This window comes from Apium graveolens, chromosome 9, assembly GCF_009905375.1.
Source record: "Apium graveolens cultivar Ventura chromosome 9, ASM990537v1, whole genome shotgun sequence".
In the NCBI taxonomy this organism is placed as follows: domain Eukaryota; kingdom Viridiplantae; phylum Streptophyta; class Magnoliopsida; order Apiales; family Apiaceae; genus Apium; species Apium graveolens.
The window spans coordinates 250,688,024-250,707,512 of record NC_133655.1 but is presented as its reverse complement, the minus strand read 5'-3'; the positions used below and the strand labels follow the sequence as shown (position 1 = coordinate 250,707,512).

Here is a 19,489-nt window from a genome sequence, read left to right as displayed (position 1 = left end):
GGGAAAATTAAAAACAATGACCATAATATAATTTTTAAAAACATTAAATTGCAAAATAATCACCAAATAAAAATAATCACCAAAATAAACAAAACACAACAACCGTTTTGTGCAACAAGATAATGATTAAAACAACTATTTATGATAAAAAAAAATTAAAAACAACAAAATCTTCAAAATGCTAAAAATAATAAACTACCAAGATCTGCAAATGTAATATTACAAAAAAACTTTTGAAAATCCAATACAAATACTAGTATCAAACAGAAAAAAATTAAAATATTTGAATCAATTTAAAGACTAGTTCCAGCATCTGGAATACTAGTTGCATGAACTGTACTTCTTTTATCTTTTTTGTGTGGACATTTCCTGTAGTCATGAGTAGTTACTTTGCATTGCTTACACTTCCGAGACTTCTTATTTGCATTATTGATTGCCGTCTCTCTTAGACTCTTATATCTCTTCAAGCCTGACCCTTTATTCTTACACATGTTTGGTACTTTAACCTTCACTTATTCTGTCGGCTGCTGACCAAGTACACTCACCATAAACTCTGCTTTCGACATAACAACTCCACTACCATCACCAACATCCATATCAGTACTTAATTGCCTTACTACCCCATGAACATGGTCCAGCTTATCTAAATCTGTACCAGCTTTGTTAACCACTTTACGAAAATCGAACCAGATATGACTAACTTTGACTGCAACCTTTTGCATTTTAAGATGATCTTCAGAATCAGCAAAAGTGACTGAAGAAATGCCACTTTCGGCAATTTTCATCCAACTATTCAAAACCATACTTCTGGGGAATTTAACTACTCCAATTTGTTTAAAACCACAGAAAGTGTGCCGACATACAATACCACACATAACAAACTTATTGCATGCACAGACAACATGATCATAGCTGACACTCACCTGCAAAATTTAAGCAAATATAATAATCACCAACACAGAGTATACTATGTAATCAATGAAATATCGTACAATTACCTTAAAGATTTTATCATTCACTTTAACATCTCTGATTTCCAAATAAGTTACGCCGTCAATTTCTTCACTCATTTTCTTTATTTGCATATTCAAACAAGAAGAAACAATCTCATCTTGAAGTTTATAAAAAATAGCTCTTGTAAATAAATCAGCAGCATCATCTTTAATGAACCACTCAGAAACAGTAATTGGCAGGCTTGAATTGGACTCATGGTTTAATCTACGAGTTTCATTCTGTTGCTTATCCATAGCACTTTCAAATCGCAACCAGAATTCACATAAAGTACTCCCTTGTCTATGAAACCGACTAAAGAAAAAATTCTCACTCTCAAACCGCGAGGTAGTTCTCATTAACCCAAACATAGGTTCACCTCAAAAATATGCAGGAATCCAAGACTTTCTAACCGAATACATTTTTCCTAACCACTTGTTCCCTTCAAGTTTAAACTCTTTCATAACTGATAACCACCCTGATTCAAACTCATCAGGCTCAATAATTGAAGACCAGATAAATTTCTTCATCTTCTCCATAAAGTCAGTTTCCTTACAAATTCGATTGCCAGGCTGACAAATAAATTACAGCAAATACAAAAATGAAACATTGAAATAACCTCAACAACTTAAAAAACGATAAATAAAAGAAGCCAAAAAAACCAAAACAAAGAAAATCAATATTACCAACAAATAATATTATAAAAGCGAAATCAGTAATCATTTTCAAATAAGATGGTATTGGTTAAAAATATAAATCAATCTAACAAAAACAGTAACAACCAAATGCAATAAATCACCAAAATAAAAGAAAAAAAATTAAAAATTAACATCTAACATACCTTAACGGGGAATTTCTGCATAATATGCCACATGCATAAATGATGCTTAGTGGCAGGATATTCATTGGTTGCTGTAAAAACTTCAGGAACAGTAGCTCTCATTGTAGGACACTGGCCAGTAACCATAAGAACAGGATTACGCTTCATTGTTTTCAAAAAATGGTCAAACGCCCATGTATAATGACTGATATCCTCCTTAGCAAGAAGACATGCAGCAAATGTGACACATCGATCATGTTTGTCCACACCAGTAAAAGGAGCAAAAATCATGTTATAACTATTAAAATAAACACAAAATGGTCAAAAAGAATCACACAATTTAAAAAAAAACAAAAATGGTAGAAAATATACGGATTTGTATTAAATGTAGCATCAAAGGATACAACATCTCCATATATTTCATAATTTCTTCTAACAGTAGCATCAGCCCAAAAAAGCTTCATTAAATGACCCTCATAATCAACATCATATGCATAATAAAATGATTCACATGTCTCATGTAAAACTTTAAAACTTGTCAAGCAACATCTGTGCATCAGCCTCACCAACATAACACTTTAAATCTCTATTAAAATTCCGAAAATCTTGTACCGAAGCACCAAATTTCCATAACCATCAACCTGTTCCTTCATTAAAGTAAAAGATTTACTAGTACCAATATTCACTTTAGCAGTATCAACAACATGCTGGCACATACTATTAGTCATCTCTCTACTTGCTTTCAAAAATTGAAGACCCTCTTCAGAAGCTAACGGATGATTGTGTTTTTCCTCAAACACAGCAACAACATACTTATCTGAACCAGTACGTTTGAAAACACATTTTGCTTTGCATATGCACCTCCCTGAAACAGTCCTCCTATGCTTAACAGTTTCACTAGAACTTTCATCTGAATTTCTAGGCAGATCATTAAAACCAGCTTTACCACAAACAATATATTTTCTCAAAATTATTTCATCCCTATCATCTTTCATTTCAGTAGTCAACCGCACATTAAATCCAGACAACCTCCCATATTACTTGTAAAATTGAATACCTTTTTTCCAAACTATCAAAACTCTGATTAACCTCTAGTTTAGAAATATCACCACTACACTTTGGAATGTAATACTTATGACCACCAGGTGTAATATTAAAGCTCGAAATAGAAATCTCACTTTCAAATAAACTGTTACCGCCATCAGATACATAATCATCTACCAAACAGCTAACATGAGACGAATCACCGCAACTAGAACCTAAAATCATATAAAAAATTCAATCATAACAAACTAAAATATACTAAAATAGCATAATTAACCAACAATCACTAACAATACACTTGTCTACAATTACTAATAAATAAACAACATCAATGATAACAAACATACCATATGTAAAATCAATTAATAACCACATTATCACTAATCGTAGTCAAATAATCAGTTACGGCTTAAGACATAAGCAAATCTCATTGATTCGCATAAAATTATAATCACTAAAAACACCAATAATAACTTACAAATTCAAAATACATAAGAAACGAAACTACAAACGCATTATAATCAAAATCAGCTCACAACACATAATCACTAATAATAGTCGAATAATCACATAAAAAGAGTTTAATATGCAAGTAATTACCTTGATTCGCAGAAATTTTCAACAAATCTAAAGTAATCATGCTTTAAAACACCTACGAAATCAATCAATTATAATCACGAAACAAGATATGAACTTAGTGAGATCAGTGATAATCACGAAAAAGAAAAATTGAAAAAATATAGAGAATGTACGGGATACGAAAATTGAGAGAGAAAACTTAGAGAGAGCAATAGTAGAGAGAGAAAGAATTGAAATAAACGACGGACTTGAAATTAATTAGACCATATATATATTTGAAAGGTTTTTAATTAATGACAAAATGAACGGATCAGATTGAATCTTGGGAAAAAAATAAATGGCTGTGATTTCATTCTACTTTTCATAATAAAAATTATTTTCATTTGAACAATTGCCTATATATATTACATATTTGTAAATCGTCGTTAACGACAATCGAAGTTGTTATTTGTGTTGAAATCAATTATTTTATCGTCAAGTCAACGTTATTACTAGCTAAATATAACAAGGTTCAATATTTTGATATACGCTTTTCATTTGGGTGAACAATTTGAAATTTGATCTAAAAAATATTAAGAAAATTATTAACTTACAAATTATTTGACCAACAGGCAACAAGTTTACTCGTGACACGAGGCAGAAATAGATAAGACCTTCAACTACTTATGAAATTAATTACAGGGGCTCAGAATGAATTGGGCTCATATGGTAAATCAGAATCGAACGTAGCAGCCCATGTCAAGCACCCAACCCGGCCCTTTATAAGTAACTTTATCTTGTTGTTGTTGTTGTTGTTGTACTTGTAACCCTGTAATAATAATTCAAAAACAGCTTCACCTCTCTTGCTTTTATACATATTAATGTATGTATATGCAGCATATACATATATCAACAACCCCATTTGTATCTTTTCTCATACAGGTCATCATAACTAACTAAAAATGGCTTCTTTATCTACTACTTGGATGTTTCAAGGTCCATTCTTTCTCTTACTTTATCTACATTTATGTTTGTGTATTACATTTGTGTATGCTCTTTTGCAATTCTTATATGATTTTCAAATCATGGTTGTTGTTAAATGTAATTTATGTTCGAATAAGCCCTCGTAAAACCTCGAGGTTTCAGGAGAACTGGTAACTTAACGGGGTTAATTAGTTGGTGCAGATAGAGGATTAAGAAGTATGGTCTCTTCAGGATGCTTTTTTAGGACCAATTATCCAGTTCAATTTTTGCAGGTATTGTTTTACTACACATATGTGTATAATTTAATGTTTTTAGAATTCAACAACATTCTTGCACTGTCAAAAGTACCTCTTTTGGTATATAAATATTATGTATGTTTCGATATTTGAATTTCTGAGTCACTCATTGTAAATAGATTTATTTAAGGGTTTATTCATAATTTCAGGGGAATGCTCGGACATGTTTTAGTGATTCATTTCCTAAATTGCAGTTTAAAGTTGGTCTGAATTGTTTTCCGAAAAGGTCTGCTTTACGTAGTAGTATAAAGTGTCAAAAGACAGAGAAGGATAAGGATGAGGATGATCTTGACCATGTCTTTGTTGAGCAACCACCTTATCACAGTTACATGGACTCAACTTCTGGTCAGATGGAACCAGCGTCTGGTGCTCGTGCAAGTATTCCGGGGAGAGATTATTGGCCAGAAGGAACTGCTGATCGAGTTAGGGCAGCTAATGCTCCTGCACCCACTGGTGAGTCGGCAGGACCTCCTTCATTTGGAAAGAAACCTGGTAGTCGGAGGAAAAAGAATAAGGCAACTGTTGCTGCTTCTGAGACTTCGGAAATAAGTGATATTTTTGATGATGCCGTGGAAGCAGAACTAAGTAATGAGGGTTTGGAAGACTCTAAAGATCTTTCCTCTGAGTTTGTTGTTTATCAGACAGAACCCGAGCAAGAAGAATTAACCGGCTATGATCTGGACAAGAAACTTGGACTCCCTCACCCCTTTATAGATCCTAAAGTAAAGAAGCCAATAGAGGAGCCACTTACAAGTGAAGAACTATGGTGGAATTGGAGAAAGCCGGACAAGGAGCAATGGTCTAGGTGGCAAAGGAGGCGTCCGGATGTTGAAACGGTTAGTGCTGAATTTGAATAAATATATTATTATATCGGACTGGCAAAGGTTGATAGTCATTTGACTGCATTGGCTTGATATTTGCACTCGCTCACGAATCACTGTTCACTGCACGACCTTTTCATATTTGCTAATTGAGGCTTGAACTCTCAAGTCTCAACCTCCCATAAAGGGGGCAAGGGAAATACTGCTAGACCAATAGCTCTTTGGTGAATGGTTTGCAGAAATGATTCTAAACCCACCTGGTTGACTAGACAAGTATATAATATACACTGTTAAACTCTGGATCAAGTGGGATCTGAGCTTTGGTTTGGTAATCAAAATCAGATCTGTTTACCAATGATAATATTATACACACAGGTTTTTCTAAAAGCTATGGCAGAAACTGGGCAAGTAAAGCTTTACGGTGATCATCCAACATTGACTGAGACCTCCCTATACAGAGCCAGACGACATCTATATAAAGACGAAAGGTATAACGACTTCCTATTATAAAATTACTCCAAGCTTCAGGAATTGTGGTTTTATGTCGTTGCTTATTATTTCATGCATCCATTTGTAAATTGATGTTGCTCAGGATTGTTCATTTGTTGCATGTGACGCAAGTTTATATCCAACCTTGGAATGGAACCTTTAGGACTAATAACATTGTTGTAGCAAAAAAGAAACAGGAAATAGTGATGGAGAGCTCAAAATTCCGAAATAAATTATAATTTATTTCATATCAATGTATATAGTCGTATTTAAGTTGATTATATAAATTTATTAGGATGACAAAAATACTATTCTTATCCAATTTTCTTAGTTTATGACATTAAGTATCTATCAAAGAAGAGTACTTTCCTAAATTTTCTTAGTTGTATATGTGTTTCATCCCATTCTCTGTCTATACTCGACCAATTGTATATTAGATGATTCTAGCTCTCCGAATGATGTTCAATTTGTGAAAATTTTTGTAAAGTCTATCATTTAGCGGGTTAGCTCCACTTACAAGTAGGGCTGTCAAAAAAAAATTCGAAAAATCTGACATTCGTCCAAAAAATCCGCATTCGTATCCGAGAAAAAGCGGATATTATCCGTATCCGAATCCGGGATATTCGAATCTGAAACTAAATACATATATGATATTAAAATTATATAAACATATAATTATATATGATTTAAAGTTTATTTTTTAGTTTATAGTGTGTAAATGAATCAAATAAATACATTTATACAAATTTTATATAATTGTACACATACTTTATACATATATAAATATATCATTTGTGTTTAATCTAAAAAATGTTCTAAAATCATTGTCAATACGGTAGGGCCGTTAAAAAATTCAAAAAATCCGATATAAGTCCGAAATATCTGCATTCGTATCCGAGAAAAAACGGATATTATCCGTATCCGAAATAAAGTGAAATATTATCCATATTCGAATCCGACAATTGCAGATGCGGATACGGATATAGGCAGATCCGTATCCGAATTATCCGTTGACAGCCCTACTTACAAGTCAGAAATAAGTACCTATAATTATATCTATGTATTTTTTACTCTTTTTTTAACTTATATGTCAAAACTGAGTTAAGCTGACAGGGTTGTATACTCCCGAACTCTTATTCTAGGTCAATACATTTACTTCAAATTATACATTAGTTAAATTTATTAGCACTCCATAGGACAACTATACATTTTAGTTTGTATACCATTTTGAAGGCCTTTAATAATAATAAAAAGACTGAACAATCAAATCATATATAATGCATAGATATAAACATCGTAATGATCAAGCCAAAATGCATATGGATTATATAATTTTTTTTGCTAATTTGTTCAAAGTTAATGTAAAATCTATGAACTTGATAAACAATGAAGTTAAGTTGTTTAATACCAATACTTCATCCCCAGAGACCGCATAGTGTGTTTTCTGCCGATTTTTAATGTTCTTGATTTAAAAACTTGATAAACAATGAGTTTTTGGTGCTGAATATGCCACAGTATTTTTTTTTCTGCCTCACTATAAAAGCTTTGCATGTAATGCTTACCAGAAAAGGTGTTTAAAGAGGCATTAGCTATGTCTATGCCTTCTACTTTGGCTTTTACATATTTTCAGGTTTCAAGTTTTGCATGCTCTTCGATTAACTTGGTCTTAGTTAGAGGTTAAATTCTAAAGAATATGCTGGGATTTTAGGTTGCAGGCTGAAAGTGAAAGACTGAAAGAAGTTGGTCCATTAGCTTACTATTCTGAATGGGTTAAAGCATGGAAGCAAGACACTTCACGTGAAGCGGTTCAGAAACATTTTGAAGATACCGGTGAAGATGAGAATACCCAACTCATTGAAATGTTCACGCACCAAACTGATAGAGAATACCGTATCATGATGGGAACTGACACTCGTATTCGTAGGGATCCTTTGGCAATGCGAATGCGCGAGGATCAGATAAAAGAAAGTATCTACTCTAAAGCCCATAAATCATTATTATTCTACACATACTCCATCCACATCACTTTATTCTTAGAAAGGGGTTTATTGTGTGCTCAACACTAATTGTAAGACCGGTACAGCGTAAATAACTTCATTTTAAATTTTTGAAAAACAAAAAAACATTAATACATGAAACAATAAATTCCCACTCACCTTATTCCCAGTGGTTCAAAATACATGGTATGTAAGATGTTGAATTTGGTGGTATTTCCTAAACAGTTACAGAATGTACGTTGGTTAACATATTAACGAGTACACAGTTTTGTGGTTAAATATGAAGTTAGTTGATAATATTAATATATAGGAGTGGGGGCATTTATCAATAGTGTAGTTCAAGTTAAGGATATGGCCAATGTTAGGATATTTTTAGCAGGAAGGAAACCTCGCAAATGAATGAGTTAAGCAGATTTGTTTGCATATACAACAATCTACCATAACTATATTAATATGGAGATATTATACGACTTAGCATGGCTTGGAATCCTTCGAGCACAGAACAAAGAAGTGGGGTGGAAAGTGTCTTGTTTTCATATAAATACATGTTAATAATTAGGAAAACTACAATATCTGACATTTCTTTTGCAGTGATGGTTTTTAGTTCAGCTAATAAATATCCATATCAATATAAAAATTATCTCTAATATAATAAGTATGAAACCCTTTGTTTTCTATTTGGGCCCTTTTTAGACCTTGCTTTAATGCATTTGTATATGCTTTTAGATGTGAATTCACATTTCCACTGGTTGATTATTTTCCCATAGTTCACTGCCTGTATATGCATGAGCCACAATCTTAATTTATACTTTAATCCTTTTTTGTAGACTAGATATAATGATGTCCACATTGTACTAAATGGTTCTTTATTAATATTAATATATTTGAAGTACCATGTGGAAAGTTTGTAGCATCGTTTACCTGCCCACTTAGTCGTTCTACTGCAGTCTTATATATCCTTGATGCATTCATTGGCCTATGCACTATGCAGTATGGGGTGGAGATCCAGTTTACCCAACTGTGAATTATATTCAAGATCCAGATGAAGTGATTGATTTCAGAGGTCCAGATTTTCATGAGCCTACGCCCAATATGCTCTCTTATCTTAAAGAGGTTAGTATTTATGTTACTCTGACTCTTCTGTTTAGGTTGTCGTACCCGTGTCGGACACTCGGACACGTCCGTGTCGGATCCTTTGATTGAAACATGGACACTTTGACCAATTTATTGAGCAATTATTAGTCACACTTAATATTCAAAATAGATGTGTAAGAAGAATGAAAGAACGTAAAGTTCTTTACAAAATTTAACTTTAATCTAAGTTCCGTTGATACTTTATTCTTAGATGTCTAACTTAACATACTTGTTTATTATAAGAATATGCCGTGTCCCCGTACCCGTGTCCAAAAATAGAACAATGTCCCCGTATTCCCAATTTTTAGACTTCTAAAGTCCGACACTCGGATATGTGTCGTGTCCGACACTCCGTACCCGAGTCAGAGTAACATAACTTAGTATCAGTGATTACAGTCCTATGTTTGGTCATTAATCACTTCTTCAATATTAATCAATTGTATTCTCCTTAGTTGTTATGGTTGATCGTAGAGTTGTGAGGAAGTAGGGAAGCACTAATTGCACTGGGCATGGGCATGGCATAAGAAATCACTACAGTCGTCATGAATATGTAATTCAGTAATTCCTGTTGACCATCCCTTGTTGTGATCCTACACCCACTACATCAGTTAAAAGGCTTGTTTTAAGCAGGTTTTCAGACTCGTATAGTGTATTACAAGATGAAAACTGTAATGCAAATTAGAAATTAGAAATCCCCAATCAACTTTTCAAATTTGGGAAGAGAAGTGCTCTAATGTATAGTGCTTTGTTAAGGTACGTTTCTGTAATATACTTTAATTTATACAAGTAGCTAATGGGTGAAGTTCCTACATATGCTCCCCAGTATTGTCCACTGGCCTAGTTGCGTTTATTAAACAAGGTTCATTATGATGGGATGGGATGAGTTTATGACTTATGAGTTACCTGGTTGCAGCTTGAAATTGCTATTAAGGTTCTTTCACAGCAATTGACACTGTATAAACCAGGTCCAATTTTTTGAAAGCTTCTGCAATATATGTATTACTATTTAATCAGCATGTATCTATGTAACATGTACTAGCATATATAAGTAAAGGACATGGACATTTCCCAAGTATAGTATGGTTTCTGCTACAATAGCATTTAAGAAAGTGGCTTAATATCTGAAAAAAATATATTCTGATTGTTTACTGTATATAGAATATTTTATGCCTTTGTTGTGTCAATATACTTATGTATATTGTATAAGTATCTGAAGATTTGGTCTCGGGTAATAACTACTTGTCTGCAACATAATGTTAATCAGCATGGCAAAATTATATCAAGGGAGGAGCTTGACAACATCCTTGCAAAAGAGAAGACTGAACAACTAGAGGTACTCAACCAATTGATAAAGAAGCAATTTCTTCTCTACCACAGTAGTTTTCACAGTTTTTTATTTGTCAAATAAAAAAGTTTTTGTTACAATTCAAGACAATTCTAAAGGTTTGGGCCACGTGGTTATATCACTGGGATGGAAAATCGTACTTTTAATCAGTTACTAGTCAACTACCAATCAAAAACTGGTAGTTAACACTTGAAGTGATCTGGACACGTGGTGCAAAACTGCCAATTTAAATTTTAACTCCAAATTAACTGTAATGGAAAAAATTTAATGCAGTTTTTTTGCTTTGTTTTTCTAATGTTATCTGAACTGTCTGTTATTTCTTTTATGTTTAATTGTCCAAAGTAGCCTATGTATCAGATCAGGTTGATTATAGCCGATTTGCGGTAAAACAGGATTATCTTTAGCTAATTTATAAAGCAGGTTCATAGCTGGACCTTGACCTTAGCTGTACATTGATGCTATTTACTAATCATCTGAATCATAAACCACGTGATTAAAATTTTTTTGGCCAAACAAGTTAAAACAAGCTCAAAACTAAAAGTATATTAATTCTTTTGGTACCCCTTCTATTTATGACTGGTAGGCTTTTGTGTTTGTCTAGACGCTTATTAAATTACTTATATTTACTAATAATTCCACCAGTATGCTTAGACGAACGAGGGCAGTAGTTAAAATACACACCAGAGCTTTTAATTTTGAAGCTAGAGCATCTTACTGGCCCTAAAATGTTACTTGCCCATTTGGTTTCTTGTTCAACAGACGGCAGATATTGATGAGGCTATGGCACAGGCAATTGATATCGGTGAAAATGATGTGAGTTTCCTTGCCTATCAGTCATCAAAGTTGTTTTTCCATTATTTTTATTCTTTACCCTATGATTTTACAAATGTAGTATTCACAGTGCAAATAAAGTTATACCATGCAGTTTCTTATGCATTTGTAATACTTGGATTTTTTTGGAATAGGATGAAGGAGATGGCAGTGACACTGAGAGTACTGAAGAGGGCGAGAAAATTACACGCAATTGGAGTGTCCTAAAAAGTACTCCTGAACTTCGCAAGACAAAGGTAATCCTATATCTATTTAGCGGTAGCTTGTTTAATGCTTCTCCATTTATATGCTCTAATAGGTTCATGTTGGGGATGTATGATTATTCGATATGTGACTTTATTTTTTGGTTTAAAGATGCTGTTAAGCATATATTATGTGGTTTCTATTGTGTCTGCCACATGCTTTTTGAGATAAAGCAGACCTATCAATGAACGACTGAATTGGCGTGGCCTGGTTTATTATTGGAGTGCCGGAATTTAGTTTTGTCAAGTGAACAGTCAATATTGTGTGTAGCTTTGTATACATATGTTGTTCACTGGTACACTTTGAATTTCATGATCCTAGGAAAAGAGTACAATTTGGTAATTTATGTTCAGAGTTAATTCTGCCTGACACTCTTTTGTTCCTTACATATGTAGCCCCTATTTTCCGTTGTTCTTTTACCTGCAGGAAAAACCTAAGAAGAATGCAATGTCTCTTGACGAAGCTATAGATGATTCGGAGAACATAACTGACTTTATTATGGATTTTGACGAGGACGAGTGAAGTCTTTCAGATGCTAAAATGCTGAGGTAAGTTGATGAGATATAATCAAGGGAAATTAGAGATCCAAATACTTGTACATCTTATTGAGTATACCTGGAACTTTGGAAGACGAGCTGAGAGGCATTAGGCCAATCATGGTAGATTTAAGAGCGACTGATTTTATACTTGGCCCTTATTAGGTGGACTTTAAAAATAAAGATTGTTAAGGAATTATAAAGATTATAATTTGGAGAACTTCCTGGAATTTAAAACCTTCTACATCCCTTCAAAAAAATTAATTATTAAACCGAGTCATGTTTAATCTTGTGTTGGCTTAATTAGATACCTATATTCCCCTTCCCAGAAGAGCTCACACCAGGGAAATAAAAATAGGTAAGATTAGTTTTCTAGTGCATGTTCTTTCCAATGGTGCACCTTGTAACTGCTCTATACTTATATTATATGGGTTTTGTAGCAACAATTCTGATGACCTAATTAAACTTTCTTACATATAACAAAAAAACTAAATTCCATTGGATCTGAAGTCATATTAAATTATTCAGATTTCAGATGCAACTTTTAAATTTCATTTAGTAGTAATTAATAGTGACGTAGGATAAGAATTATAAAAAATAGCAAAAGAATAGGCTTGGGTAACTGAGTTGCACAAGAACACTACCCAAGGGTTTCTCTATGGCGAAAGGCGGAAAAGTGTTTTATCGCAAACCCTAATCATTAAAATTTCTCAATTTTAATAGCCAATCAAATCCTGATAATAATAAATGATTAGATCTCCTTATATACGATTATAACTTTATCTTGGATGATAAGAAAATAAACCTGATTGTTTTGTAGATTTTCAGTGAATAACAGTTATTACCACATATCTAATTTATAGAATATTCCTAATAATTTGCTTGTTTAATTTAATCTAACTTTAGGATGGATCACTATAAAATTTATCGTAAATAATAATAAAAGATAAATGACAAAAAGTCTTAAATAATTAGCAAGAGATATGCTTACTCTTAAATTTCTTCCAGCGCATCTTAATACAAATGCCAAGGAAACTTGAAATAATTTCTTTTTGTGGACCATTGGATACTCAAGATCCTCAAAAGAAGTGTGATGCTATAGGTATGTCGTATGTTGCCCAGTTGCTCTTTTCTCAGAGCTGTAATGTTGTGAACTTTTATAAATTAGGTCCTTCAATATGGTTGCATCGTCGTCTAAATTATAAAAACTTATTTGCATTTTGCATCCCTTTAATTTTGACACTATTCACTTTGGTATCAGGAGTTTAACTTAAATCACTCTACATCCTGAAAGTTTCCATCCGTTGCCAAGTTTAAATTATGAGTGATGCAACGGCTAACGTGATTTAGCCGAAGAAGAATCACTACCCTTAGGATTTCTCAAATGCAAAAGAGCAAAAGAGAGGTTTGTTAGGATCGCAACCCATGAGAAGAGAGAGAAACAATTCTCAGTTCAATAATAATTAATCAATTCTATTTCATAATGAAAAGATTACATGATATTATATGAATAACTATTACTTGGATGTCAAGCAATTTCCTTAAAACTAAATACTTATATATATAAACTACCATAACTAATTAAATGAAACAAATCCTTTATTTTATTCTACTAATATATTCAATAATCTAAAATTTTCTTAATAGAATATATATTAATAATAAAACACACTTATATCTAAATAATAATATATAATAAAATATAAACTAGTATTTTAATTCTTCGTTTGGCATCAATGAATAAGAGAATATGTATAAAACTATATTATAATTTACCAAAAAAAATTACAATCTTCAAATTTTCCAAATTATTCATAATTTTCAAATTTTCCAAAATAATCAAAATGTATATTGTTAAAATTTTCGTAAAGTATTATTAGAATATTAACTATAGTTATTATATTTTTAGAAGTTTTTTTATAAAATATATATTATAAATTTGAGATTTTTGAAAATATTTTTCATTTTTTCTCACTTTATAAAATTTAGTTTTAATTCTTTTTTTTTTTAATTTTTTTTTAAAAATATTGTTTTCATAAAATGGCTGAAATGTTCTACAGTTGACTAACACTAACGGGAAATCGTCAAATGTGTGTGAATTGTGACGGAACTTAAATTGTGGGATGCAAAATTCGAATTTAAAACAAACTAGCCTTTAACAAAATGCAAATAAGTCAATTATTAAACTATAAGAACGTAGTTTAATTTAAATTTAACAGTTGAATTAGCTTAGACACTCTAAATTAAAGCAAAATAAAATTTATAAAATATAGTTTGTTGCTATTAGATCTACGGAATTCTTATAGAAACGCCCCCGTTCTCCCCCATACCCGAAAAAATCCCCAATTCCCCACCCCATTCGGTGCAGGATCGAATCAGGTTTGTGTGGGGTGGAGATGATGCCATCCCTTGTTTTGGCTATAGATAGTCAGAGTTTTGAACAGATGCCACTGGATGGGGGGAAGAGACATTTAACCCTTCTAAATTTGTAGTTGAATGGTGTTCCATTTTTTGTGAAAATTTTGAGCAATGCTTGATACAAAAAATTTACTATTATATCAAGGCCAAGGTGGAAATTCTTTAATTAGGTAATGATGAACCAATTAGACTTTAAAGATCAAATTAGAGCCGACAATTTCGTACACGACACGAAAACGACACGAAAAGAACGAGTTTGGTTTGACTTTTTTGGTACACGGACACGAAAATACACGAACACCAAAGTACATAGATTAATTTAGTGTCGGTTTTGGGTTTACACTTGTGTATACGACACGAAACAAAAATACACGAAATAAATAAATATTTAAATAAACTTATCAAAATTATATGAATACATATATCTTACAATAATATTTTACATATAATAGTTACAAAAAATAGATACAAAATAGATTCAAATTTAAATTTCATAAGACTTGGCTATCCTTGAGTCTTTATGACTTATTGACTAAACACTCCACTAGTACAAACTTAATATTTAAATATATATATATATATATATATATTTTTATTATTATTTATCTTTATTTTTATTATTAATTTTAAATTACACGAAACACGACACAAAACGAATATGAATTGAAGGTACACGAATACGAATACGAAACGAATCCTTAATGATTCGGGTTTGGGTTAGGCATTAATGATACGAAACACGAAAGTACACGAAACAAAAGTACACGAAACGAACGAATTGCCAGCTTTAGATCTAATATTTAATGCAGACTTTCTAGGCACAAGTATCAAAATGATTTTTAATGCCTTCGGATACGAATAGACAGTCTCTCGAGGCAAGCAAATTGTCTTAGAACAGCTTCAGTTAATTAGGTTTTAAACAGCATCCTTCATGTCTTCTAGAAAGAAGACGAAATGTTACTTGTATAATGATTAATGGAATAATTTTTATAGAGGATTGGATCAGTAGTTATGGGGTCAGTATGTGAGATTTCTCTACTTTAGAAAAGGCCCTTCGTCTTGAAAACACGATGGAAGTGTTCCACCAGGATGAGTTCTGTGCATTAGTTTCATACTTACCGTACCAAGTATTAGCTCACTGCCTAATTTTGTTTTTTTGGCATCATTGCAGTATGAATATTACTGATGTATTCTAACTGCAAAATTCTACAATAGTGTGTGGTCTTATCGTACGGCTGGAAACCTCATCTGGCACAAAGAGTTCTTTGTAAACAAGATGGTAAACATGGAGGCTTTGTCTATGGCTGAAAGGAATGAGCTATGGCTATTCATGACATGCAAGGTCATTGCTGAAATATGTGGCGTCTCAAAATTCAAAAAGCTCTTCTTGTTCTACCTAAATGAGCTAGTTAGATCTTAACTACAGCCAACTGCCCATCGTCGCGGTTAATGGAGCAGATTGTTCTTCACGAGGACATCATTTCAAGATCTTTCTTTTGTCGTATAAGATGCTTAGTTTTACAAAAGGATCACATTAGAATGATTGTTTGATAAATTAGTTTGTGATGATTACAGGAGATGGCAGATATCTGAACTTTAACAAAATGTGAATTTAAGTTGTGTAGGCCTTGATTATGTTCATCCCTTTTTGGTGGTATAAGCAAAAGTAGGAATGCATGAAAATAGCATATCCCCAATTTCATTATTTGATGTTGAAATAATTCAAGAAATTGAAGACAAAGCATAAAGAAGCATCATGAATAAAATGGTACGATAATGTCTACTGCAGCACATATGTCTAAATCATTCTCCTACTTTGGTTGCATGGTTTCTTTATCCTACGTAGCAGGCCCGGCCCGGCCCGAATCACAAAAGCTTTGTTCTTTGAATAATGATGTCTATAAAATCTATAAAGCGAAGAAATAATTTAGCAGCTCAATCAATAATGTATATTCATGAATCGAATACGAATGGAATAGTATTTTGGCATGTATAAATTGAAAAAAGGGAGAGATTTTTAGGGCATTAGTGGTATCCAGATACTAGTAGTAGCAATTGTAAGTTGGTAAAATCTCATTATCATAATGCAAGGACCAAAGGGTCCATGACCATCTTTTCTCATCTTATCTACCAAAATTTATTGCTCTCTTGCCCCTACACCCATCTAACTCATTCCTTTGTCAAGATCATCATCAACCTCCTTCACCTTCATTATCCTCCTACTAATTAAATGTATACTCTTTCTATATGTTTAATATATGGTATATTATATGGTAAAACTTCTGCTAAGAATTTTAAATAAACTACTAATCGGAGTAATATAGATTTTGCAGCCTCTTCTATTTTAAAATATTTTTGAGAATAAAAAATTCTAAGATTAATCTTAACATAATTTTTCTGATATCAAGAGAAAGACTTATAAAAATATAGATGTAGATCATTTTAAAATACATATAAAATATAATTTTATAATTTATTTTTAAAAATTTATGTTTTGAATAAAAAGTGAACGTTATTCTTATTAAAAAAATTAGAAAATTATATCATTTACCTTAAAATATATGCTGAACATCTTTTTTTAAATGTAAACAAATGGGTTGGATGAAGAAGCAGGTAATACACATAAACTTACCTAGCAGTATGTTGATATTATCAAATTATAAGATGGCTGGCTATATACCAAACCCTACCCTCCCCTCTGCATTAGCACCTCACTTGATGTGTTTTTTAGATGGTCCCCAATTTTAGGCATAGATTCTCACTCCCTCTTCTAAGTTCTAATGCCATCATTTATTATTAATAAAATCCCTAGCCCACTGTTAGATTTTAGAATCTCCCCTAAACTGTCCTACTTTGAATGGTATTTAAGTTATTTTTCTATAATAAATTAACGTACTCACACGTCCAAAGAGGTAATCAGTGATTTTTAAGCATTTTATATCAAAGTAAATAAGTATTCTCCTTGACCAGGTGTTAGGTAGAATCTTAATGACCAAAGATTTGCTTAATTATTTGAATTTAATCATTAATGAGAGGTTAAGGTGTAATTATGTGTAGACATGATTAGGGTGGTCTCATATTTGCAAACAAAAACAATTAGAGACTAATGAAGCATGAATGAAGAATTAAGATTATATGCTGTCACCCAAAACATGATCAAGAAAAGAAAACAAAGGGATTTGTTTGCTTGCTTTCTTGCCTTACTTTGCCCCCTCCTCTTCTCAAATCTTCAAGAAAAGGACACAATACAATACTAGTGTAAAGGCTAAAACAACTTGGTCAAACTCGGTTCACTTTGACTTTCTCTATTTATCACTAAACATGATTACCTAAATATCCCCTTTCATCCTTTTCTTAGCATTCATCATAAGTTTTATTAAGACACACTAACATTGATTACTACCTCGTTATGGGTTCCACTTTAATTGTATACACTAAGATTTGCCTTGTTCGTTCAATTTTTCGACACCTTAGCTTTATTATATTATGACAAATCTTAGATACACTATATTAATATTATATCATCTAATTAGGTGCATTGCTGATTGTTTTTCGTTAATAATTGGTATTACAGAAAGCTAGTCAAGATCTTAGTGGGTCTTAAACTGAGTTAAATCTACCATTAGTAGAAAGAACATAACAGGTAAGAGCGTCTCCCAGCTTAGTTATATTATCTACTTGACATGGGTATATAGGTGGCGTTAAAAAAAAAAATAAGTTGTTATAAATATGATATTTTATTTTAATATGATAATACATTATGTGATATTTGGCTACAAGTCTATCAATATTCAACGTATATTGCCATGAAGAAGAGGTTGACTAAATTGATTATGAAAAAATAAAAAGTTAAGGGACCAGTGTTGCTCCAATACATGATTCTTACTTCAATACATGATCTTTATGCTCTGACAAAAAAATACATAATTTTATGCAGTTATGTCAAGAATTCAGGGTTCATCAAGATACTAGGTAATTTATGTGTTTATTTTAGCTAATAGTTATTGAAAGGCATCTGATTATTATTTCAATTATTATCAGTTAACGGATCAATATATAATCACTCCGCTTATTTTGATAAACGGATTAACCCTAATCTCTGATTAGCAATTAGCTCAGATTTCTATTTCTTCATCCTTGATGTATATACATTCTATGTGTCTTTCTTCACATTTATTTTAGGATATATAACTATATACTATGTGCCCGTTTGAGAAATCTTAAAATAAATAACTTATGACTTAAAATGATTAAGTGCGAAATAAGTGATAAGTTGATAAATATTTATAAATTCTATAAGTGTTTGGATAAATTTACTTATAAGTCAGAATTTTTTTAACTTAAATGAATTAAAACAAATAATTATTAAATATAATTATCTTAGTTCATGAATCTTAAATTAGAAAATATTTAAAAATTTATATTTTAAAATCAAAACTTTAGAAAAAAGTGAAAAAAAGAAAATAAGTTGGAAAAAAGTATGTCACTGCCAACTTTCAACTTATCAGCTTATAAGTTGTAAATTCAGCTTATAAGTTGGGTCGACAAACACTCGTCGATAAGCTGTTAAGGGCTTATAAGCCATAAGTGGCTTATAAGTAGCGTGCCAAACAGGCCCTATATTATTATTGTGTTTAATAATTGTATTAATTTGACCATCGGGGAAGGGGTTGGAGATAAAATGAGAGACAACCACAACAGTCAACGTCAACAAAAGTGGTAGGGTAGGGTAGGGTAGGGTAGAGTAGGGTTGTAGCGGAGAGTGGGGTGGCGTCAAAGAAGGAATCGAGATTGTGGGAATTTTAACTCGGTCCCACAAATCTATTAGATGAGCATGTTACTCCTACCTTTTACTCTCATCCTGGTTAACTCGCGACTTTCCACAATTTTTCACACCAAACCCACGTAATACTAAAACACCAAAATTTAGACTTTTTACGGTATTTATATGTTGAGTGCAAGAGATGAAAAATATACGAATAT

At 32.1% G+C, this 19,489-nt stretch overlaps 3 protein-coding genes across 5 annotated transcripts; 1 reads left to right on the top strand and 2 right to left on the bottom strand.

Moving 5' to 3' along the window:
- Positions 1–212: 212 nt before the first annotated feature.
- Positions 213–3,583, bottom strand: LOC141687132 (protein FAR1-RELATED SEQUENCE 5-like). The gene is made up of 4 exons (XM_074492299.1): positions 3,455–3,583; positions 1,832–3,069; positions 999–1,562; positions 213–923 (listed from the first exon to the last, which is right to left on the bottom strand). The coding sequence occupies exons 3-4, from the start codon at positions 1,359–1,361 to the stop codon at positions 513–515; spliced, it is 774 nt and encodes a 257-aa protein (XP_074348400.1). The 5' UTR covers positions 1,362–1,562; positions 1,832–3,069; positions 3,455–3,583; the 3' UTR covers positions 213–512.
- Positions 1,371–3,494, bottom strand: LOC141686151 (uncharacterized). Its single transcript, XM_074491205.1, has 5 exons — positions 3,455–3,494; positions 2,868–3,069; positions 2,423–2,728; positions 1,832–2,108; positions 1,371–1,562 (listed from the first exon to the last, which is right to left on the bottom strand). The coding sequence occupies exons 1-5, from the start codon at positions 3,492–3,494 to the stop codon at positions 1,371–1,373; spliced, it is 1,017 nt and encodes a 338-aa protein (XP_074347306.1).
- Positions 3,584–4,221: 638 nt separating the features above from the next.
- On the top strand, positions 4,222–16,294 carry LOC141684106 (protein PLASTID TRANSCRIPTIONALLY ACTIVE 12, chloroplastic). 3 transcript variants are annotated; one of them, XM_074488947.1, is made up of 11 exons: positions 4,222–4,408; positions 4,598–4,668; positions 4,887–5,528; positions 5,889–6,001; positions 7,711–7,970; positions 8,991–9,112; positions 10,398–10,466; positions 11,238–11,291; positions 11,444–11,545; positions 11,979–12,100; positions 15,678–16,294. In XM_074488947.1, exons 1-10 carry the CDS (start codon positions 4,375–4,377, stop codon positions 12,072–12,074), a joined length of 1,563 nt encoding a protein of 520 aa, XP_074345048.1. In that variant the 5' UTR covers positions 4,222–4,374; the 3' UTR covers positions 12,075–12,100; positions 15,678–16,294. The 3 variants fall into 3 exon arrangements, with proteins under 3 accessions (XP_074345048.1, XP_074345047.1, XP_074345046.1); XM_074488946.1 differs by having other exon boundaries at positions 4,842–5,528; positions 15,722–16,294; XM_074488945.1 differs by having other exon boundaries at positions 4,223–4,408; positions 4,842–5,528.
- Positions 16,295–19,489: the final 3,195 nt, after the last annotated feature.